At 36.1% G+C, this 8,510-nt stretch overlaps 1 protein-coding gene across 1 annotated transcript in view; it reads right to left on the minus strand.

Moving 5' to 3' along the window:
• Positions 1 to 8,510, minus strand: part of LOC106876644 (sugar phosphate exchanger 3) — a 44,333-nt gene that overhangs the window by 20,215 nt on the left and 15,608 nt on the right. Inside the window, exons 5-7 of the mRNA XM_014925259.2 lie at positions 5,678 to 5,803; positions 4,129 to 4,188; positions 1,542 to 1,614 (exon numbers count right to left, since the gene is read on the minus strand). Of these exons, the coding sequence (XP_014780745.1) occupies positions 1,542 to 1,614; positions 4,129 to 4,188; positions 5,678 to 5,803 (259 nt within the window). The remainder of the gene's footprint in view (positions 1 to 1,541; positions 1,615 to 4,128; positions 4,189 to 5,677; positions 5,804 to 8,510) is intronic.

The following is an 8,510-nucleotide window of genomic DNA, read 5'->3' on the forward strand; positions in this document are numbered from 1 at the left end:
GGGTGGCACATAAAAGACACCATTTTGAGCGTGGCCGTTTTCGTGCGGGTGACACGTAAAAGCACCCACTACACTCTCTGAGTGGTTGGCGTTAGGAAGGGCATCCAGCTGTAGAAACTCTGCCAAATTAGATTGGAGCCTGGTGTTGCCATCCGGTTTCACCAGTCCTCAGTCAAATCATCCAACCCATGCTAGCATGGAAAGTGGACGTTAAATGATGATGATGATGTGACTAGCTGACAGTACTTGACTGCTTCTTATTCTACCAATTCCAAAAGGATGAAATGAATGGCAAAGTTGACACTAACTATACAATAATAGAATAGATACCAAAGAAATTGAGAAAATTTAGAAATATCTGAATCTAACCTAAAAGATGAAGAGACTGTGGAAGAAAAAAGTAATAACTGCTGCTGTGGTAATTGGTGCACTTGGAACAATACCCAAACTGCTACCAAGAAGGCTGAAGGATATTGCAGTTGAGACATGGATTGTCTGCTTGTAGAAAGAAAAGTTCCATTCTATTTTCTGCAAGAATCCTAAGTAAGATTCTTGAGATTTCAGGAGACACAATATCACCAAACTTCAAGGCAACATTTCTGCTAACCATAGTAGCATGTGATAGTTTTATTATTATTATTATTACTGAGTGAGAGAGCAATGAAATTTGAGTCAACAATGCTCAAAAGTTACATACAGATAATAACAGAACTAACACAGACATCACAGATAAATAATAAAAGTACATATAATAGAGTCAGTGAATATGTGATCCTTTGCAATTCAATTGTTAAAAAGCTTTTGATTAGGTTTTAAAGCACCTATTCAGATTCAAATAGGTTTTTTTAAAACATCTGTTTGGATCTGACTTTGAATAGTCGATGAAGACTAGTTCATCAAGAACTATAATGTTCTTGATGAAGAATGCTTTGAAGATTTCTCTCTATAGAAACAATAAACAATATTCTAAAAACAAAGAAAAACATATATTTCATATTTTGGTTAATAATCCTTAAGCCCACATCACAAGATCACGCAATCATTAACTCACTTAGTCACCTGAGCTTTAGTGATTTGAGACACTAGAGATGTTCAACCAATCAATCAATCAAATTGGCACATAATTTCATTTTTTTGCTTTTATACTTATAAACCACTGAAAACTTTTCTCCACTGTTGGTTATGAATTGACATCAATGCCTCTGTAACATTGCTTTTTTTTTATAGGTAGAGGTGTTGATCCTATGCAAACCCATGTTTACTTCTGGGGAGAGGCAGTCCATATTAGTCTGGCCTTTATCCTTTGACCAGTCCAGCATTAGAGGCCCTATCAAGAATTTGCACTACGACACCACAACTTAGACTGGATTTTGTAATGGACATAATTTTATGGTGGCTGAGTGCATTGGATGCAAGAAATGATGATGGTGGTGTTACACACACGATTTTAATGGATTAGATTTAACCTACAATGAAACTGTAATTCTAGAAATTTCAAGAATGACAAAAATGAAATTACTGAGAATAGAAAAAGCTGTCACCTTTGCCAGGCACTTCGATGTTTAATTCATTTGGTTGTTGAAACAACATAAATACAAGAATACCAAATGACAACTGAAAGAGAGAAATAAATTCAGATCAAATATATTCATGTATATCAGATTATCTGTTATATACAAGTGAATGACTGCATGTGTGTGTGTGTGTGTGTGTGTGTGCGTGTGAGAAAGAAAGAGAGAGAGAGAGAGAGAGAGAGAGAGAGAGAGAGAGAGAGTGTGTGTGTGTTCATGTCTATCTGTGTGTTGTAAACCTAAACAATAATTAACCCGAGTGCCATACCATTCATAAGCACACATTAGTGTGCTTAGACAATGAAAACACCCACCACTCTCACTTTCTCTTTCTCACACTCACACACACACACACACACACACTCTAGCCATCACAGCACTCAAATTATGACCAACATTTCAAGTGTTTTGTTTTTTCATGTAGGGATTGAAAGTAGGAGACAGTGTTTCCTAAAACATTCTTAGGACCCATGAAAGAATATTTCAAACAAAATTTTAAAAGTTATTACTAACAAACACTAATCAAAAAGAAAGTTTAATATTTTGTAATTTATTAGGCTGTTGGGAAACCTTTGTAGATCTTGCCATCATGATATAATTCAAAAGGCCTTATGGAAAGATATGAAATCACCACTATTTACTAACAAAAACTCTTATCAGTTATACACAGTCCCTAGCTACTTACAAGAATAAACTGGACATTATTGTACATCTAATTTTCAGATAAGTGAATTGGTTTCATGAGAGTTAAGTGTACCTTCCATAGTTGTTGTTGGCACTCCGTCGCTTACGACGTCGAGGGTTCCAGTTGATCCGATCAACGGAACAGCTTGCTCGTGAAATTAACGTGCAAGTGGCTGAGTACTCCACAGACATGTGTACCCTTAACGTAGTTCTCGGGGATATTCAGCGTGACACAGTGTGACAAGGCTGACCTTTTGAATTACAGGCACAACAGAAACAGGAAGAAAGAGTGAGAGAAAGTTGTGGTGAAAGAGTACAGCAGGGTTCACCACCATCCCCTGCCGGAGCCTCATGGAGCTTTAGGTGCTTTCGCTCAATAAACACTCACAATGCCCGGTCTGGGAATTGAAACCGCGATCCTATGACCGCGAGTCCGCTGCCCTAACCACTGGACCATTGCGTCTCCACACCTTCCATAGATACAATATGGAATCAGTAACATAACTCTAATCAAACAGATAAGCTGGCAGGCAACCTATCGACTCAATCAGCTATGATATGAGCCAACAAGTAGAGGATACTTGGTTGATCAATAAGCTAGAAATAGCAATCGATTCTCACTCAAATCACACTATCATTTTTTTAAATCAAGAATGCTTTATTTAAACTAGTCATATCCAACCCAAATATTCTATCTGTATTATGTTCAAACCAGATAGATCTGGCTTCTAACACTTACCCAACTATGTCATACTCAAAATAAACAATTACATCACTGAAATTTCAAAGCTATGAGATAATGCATGATAAATTCAAAACAATGTAAATAAATAAGCATCACATTTGACAGAATAATCTGAAGGCTAAAGGGGTTAATGTGGTCCTAAATACAATTCCTGAACAAAAACCACAATAAATGTGATTGTGTGTCAGAATAGCTTTAATCATAAGGTTTGTTTGATTAAGGTTGATCTGGAACTAAACAACAATAGCTACTAGCTGCAACTTCCTTACCGATATGCTAGTCAATATAGGGAAGTCTGTACTAGTAAGTTGTAGAGTTACTAATGAAGTGCCTATCTTCATATAGTGTGCAGAGGGTCAAGTCAGCCTGGTGGAGCCCCTACTTTTTCTATAAGGTTATAACAATATCTGGGAATTGAGGGTATAAAGAGAAAATGAACTGAAACGGCTCAACTGAGAACTGAACTTGTATCACAGAATCAGTTTCTTGGAAGATTACTGCCACTTCATAACACTTTTGTACAAATGTTATACTACTGCTACTTCATCATCTTCTTGTAATGCTCGCTTTCCATTCTGGTTCGAGTTGGATGGTTTGACTGGAGCTGGTAAGGCCAGAGGCTGCACCAGGCTCCAGTTGTCCGTTCTGGCATGGTTTCTACAGCTGGATGCCCTTCCTAATGCTAACCACTTTACAGGGTGTACTGTGTGCTTTTTATGTGGCACCAGCAGTAAACATTAAATAATTATCAGTAGTGAATTCTGTTGACCAAGAGGTATGGTCACGTGAAAAACCAGAACGATGCTGTTTGGACCTGAATTGTATCTTTGACTATGTTAGGAAATATTATCTCTTAAATAGAATAAATACTGTTCAATATTTAATCTAACAGCTGCTAATTCACCATCGAAGATTAAATAAGTCAATATGAATAAAAATCAAACCTTCCTCAAACAACTCAATGACAACATATTTTTTGTATCAAGAATGAAAAAAAGTGAGCAGTGTAATCCTAAATACACTGACACACTAAATAAAAAAACCCAGAAAGGGTGGTCATAGCTGGAACATCTTTAATTAGAGTAGACAAGTGACTAAAAAACGATAAATACCAAGTTGGATACTTACAACGATGATAGAGGGTAGTGTAAATGCGTTCCTCCATCCATAGGAAGTTTGGAGATACACCTGTTCGAGAAAGAAAACAGACATGTTTTTGTGTTTCAGAATTGGTTAGATTTAGATATTCTTCCAAAAGACTTAAAACCTTATCAATGGTACCAGGGTAAACCTTTCTCCAATCTAAATTATTTTTTTCATTTGCTTATACTGAAAACTGCAGTACATCTAATTCATGGCTAACTAACCTTAAGAAGTTTATCTGATTGTAAAAGTTCTGCTCTAAAATTTAATACAAATAAAGACTTGTGGAAATATCCAACCCATGTTGAGGTGTCATGCTACAATAAAATGCATGAATATATTTTTCCCAAGGAAAGATAAAATGTCCTGGGATATCCCAGTTTTAAAAAAGGTGCAATATTTCAAAGGAAGAATCAATTTACCAATACAGAGACTGAGATTTACTTCCAAACTACATACATTTTTAAGAAGGTGAAAGCAATAACAATAATTGAAATACTAAAAAAAAACCCCAAAGCATGATTACACATGTAGAGAAAAACTAAAAATTATATTACATCATCATCATCATCATTGTTTAACGTCTGCTTTCCATGCTTGCATGGGTTGGATGATTTGACTGAGGATTGGCGAACCAGATGGCTGCACCAGGCTCCAATCTGATCTGGTAGAGTTTCTACAGCTGGAGGCACTTCCTAACGCCAACCACTCCAAGAGTGTAGTGGATGCTTTTACGTGCCACTGGCACGAGGGACAGTCAGGCGGTACTGGAAACAACCACATTCAAGTGGTGTTTTTTACATGCCTCCTGCACAGGAGCCAGTTCAGTGGCACTGGCAACAACCTCGCTCGAATGTTTTTTCACGAAGAATTTTATGAACTCTTGAGAGAACATGATTTTTTTTTTTTTGGAACAGTATATCTTGGAACACACATAAAGCTATAAATAAAACATGTAAATATTGGGTTAAAAAAACCCTGCTGGACAGAAACAGTGAAGGTTACCCATGTATCTGTAATTCTAAGTAAGCAAATTTTACTTCAAAGTGAAATTAATGAATTTGTAATGGCACTTTGCCAAAAATAATGATTTCAAAGTGAGATTAACACAAAAAGATTTAACTGAAAATAAAATATCATAACATTATTTGTAATGTTAATGAAGTTGCCTAGTTAACGATATGTTTTCATTAAGCAAGCAATGAGGCAAAAAGTTCACCACATGACTGCATTACCTTCATGTTTTGTGGCGAGTTAAGCACAGTAATAGCAACTAATGCAAATTTACATCTTGCAATGTAACTTTTCTAACACCTTTGTCCATTACTTTTGGATAGGGAAAGTTCTGGTTTTTGTGAATATTTTATATGAGATGCACCCCTATTCATAGAATATATCAGGAGATATTTTGAACATCTTGAATGGAAATTTTGATCACAGTTTCCATTCAAGATGTTCAAAATGACTACTTTGGGTTAAAATATACATTATATATATATATATATATATTTTAAATGACAAAATTCATACTTACTGCAAGAGCTGTCCCAATGATTCCACCACCAAATGCACATGTACCAAACATTCCAAAGACAGAGTTACGTAATCTCTCAGGGAACCATTCTCCTAATACTTTCACACAATTTGGCCAGCACTGTGCCTGCAAATAAATGTTTAAAAATATCAATGCTATTTGGTGTTTTCCTACTCATACCACAGTTTCCATATGATGGCAAAGATTAAGTACATCTAAATAGCACTCTCTGTTATCGTATTCTCAGATATTTCTTCACTATTTCTCAGTTCTTAAACACAAATCTGAACAATTTTCTGCTTAATAAACACAACTGATAGTCATCACAATAAACAAAAGTAGAGCTATATCTCCTTACTGTATCTGTCTATTACTAATATTTTTTATTGCGGATATTGGACAGATTTCTAATAATCTGTTATTTTATTTCTAAATATATATTGGGCCATCCCATAAATAATGCAGTTTTTTCAATTGCATGAACTAAAAGTCTGAGGGGGACAGGATAAACTACCTGCATCAACTTGCTATAAAAGCAGGTAGTAATTTTATCTTGTACTTATTCTTAGTGCAAGTTTTGAAGTGTGCAGTTCGATTTTAACGGTTATTTTTTTCAAAGCTATAATGGAAGGGACAAAGGAGCATATTCAGCATATTTTGTTTTATGAGTTCAATAAAAGCAACAATGCAGTGGAAAATGCAAGGAATATTAATGCAGTATATGGGGATCAGACAATAAGTGTAAGTCAATGTCAATGGTGGTTCCAGAAATTCCGAGCCAGAAACTACAGCCTAAAAGAAGACGTCCTGCAAACCCTGGTGGAACAAAATTCCATCATAACTGTTGAGGAACTAGCAGAGAAGCTTGGATTTGGTCATTCAACCATTCATCAACACCTGTGTGCCATCAGAAAAGTCAGCAAATTGGGTCAATGGGTTCCTCACAAACTTTCCGAGTCTAATCTCGCACAGAGAATGAATGTGTGTTCTTTGCTGTCTCATGAATGAACCTTAAAAATTTAGTCTTCTTTATATCTAAACAAAGTCATCTTTGCTTTTTCACTAAGTGAAATCCACAGGTACATAAAAAAGATGATCTTCACATATTTCACACTCTTCCATTTTCATATCTATCCCAGTAAATCTGCACATTCTGCTCGTTTAAAAGTAAATATGTATTCATTGATCAAGCCTAAGTTAATGAACTATAAACTTAGTTGAACTTAATGCACTAGCCATCTTCCTACAAATACTTGACCATAAATTATTTAGGCTACTTTGTTTTATAAGAAACATTGAAAATAGGGAGAGAGATAGAACAGAAAAAAAGACAAAAAAGAATAAAGGAAGATAACCATACATGTAGCCTACAGTTTCTAATCCTATGTTAATGTAAACTAAATTTAATTTAACGAAATTAATTTACTAGTCCAATCAATATGTGGCAGTAACCTGTTTGAGTTTATTAAGAATACAATTTATGAATGTAAACAGTAAACAGTGGTGAAGGGAAAAAAAGGGAAAAAATATCAGCAAGGTGCAGGTGTGGTTGTATGGTGAAAAGTTTTCTTTCCAACCACATAGTTCCTGGTTCAGTGCCACTGCATGACTCCGTAGACATATGTCTTGAGCCAACCAAAGCCTTGTGAGTGGATCTGGTAGATAGAAACTGGAAGAAGCCTGTGTTTTTATCTACAATGTGTCCAACAGTAACAACAACTGCAACACTAGCATTAACAGCAACAATGGTAGTAATACCAGCAGCAACAGCACCAGCAGGAGCAATGGCAATGATAATGGCAGCAACAACAGTTGCGGCACCACTGGCATAGAGGCACAGACACACAAATACATTGGGATCTACAGAGGATTCCTTCAAGCAGCATCTTAACACAGGGGTTTTCAAACTTTTTGACTTGCGGACCCCTTTATATTTCAGGCTTTACCTTAGGGACCCCCTTATAAACGCTTATGAAATTTATACATAAATATTTGCTTAAAATAACATATATTTTTACATTTATTTATTTAACAGTATTTAACAAATAGGTTTATTGTCAATTAAAAAATTTCAATTAAAAAACATATATAAAATCAAATCGCCCATAAAAAGTATTTGCTGTCCATGGACCCCCTGTCTTGTCCTTGCGGACCCCCTGTGGTCCGCGGACCACAGTTTGAAAACCCCTGTCTTAACAGACACAGGTCCTCCTTTAGGATCCCAGAGAGGCACATTATTACACCCTTGGCCAGTTACTTTCAAATGCCCAGAAGACTCTTTTGAGGTTGCAGATAGATTCTGTTATATCGGTGATCAAATCAGCAGTGGTACAGGATGTTCTGAAAGTATTGTTGCTAGAATAAGAATAGGATGGAGGAAGTTCAGAAACCTAATACTTTTGATGACAACCAAAAAAACTATCTCAGAGTAAAAGGCAGGTTGTATGATGCTTGTATATGGACAGTTATACTCCATGGTAGTGAAACTCTTAATGCATATGACATGCACAGACTAGAGAGGAATGAAGCTACTATGCTCCATTGGATTTGCAACATCAATATGCATGTATGCCAAAGTGCAAATGCACTAAAAGAAAAGTTGGACATAAGAGGAATCAGATGCAGCATGCAAGAGAGAAGACTATGTTGGTTAGGACATGCAATGTGTATGAATGATGACAGCTGTATAAAGAAGAGCCAACTGCTTAAAGTGAATGGCACCTGTGAAAGAGACAGACATAGGAAGACATGAGATGAAGTAGTGAGGACCAATCTGAAGATGACAATGAACTGAGATGTCTGGTAATATAAGATTCTCAAGAAGACCCACCCA

The sequence above is a fragment of the Octopus bimaculoides genome, chromosome 3 (genome assembly GCF_001194135.2).
Source record: "Octopus bimaculoides isolate UCB-OBI-ISO-001 chromosome 3, ASM119413v2, whole genome shotgun sequence".
Lineage (NCBI taxonomy): Eukaryota > Metazoa > Mollusca > Cephalopoda > Octopoda > Octopodidae > Octopus > Octopus bimaculoides.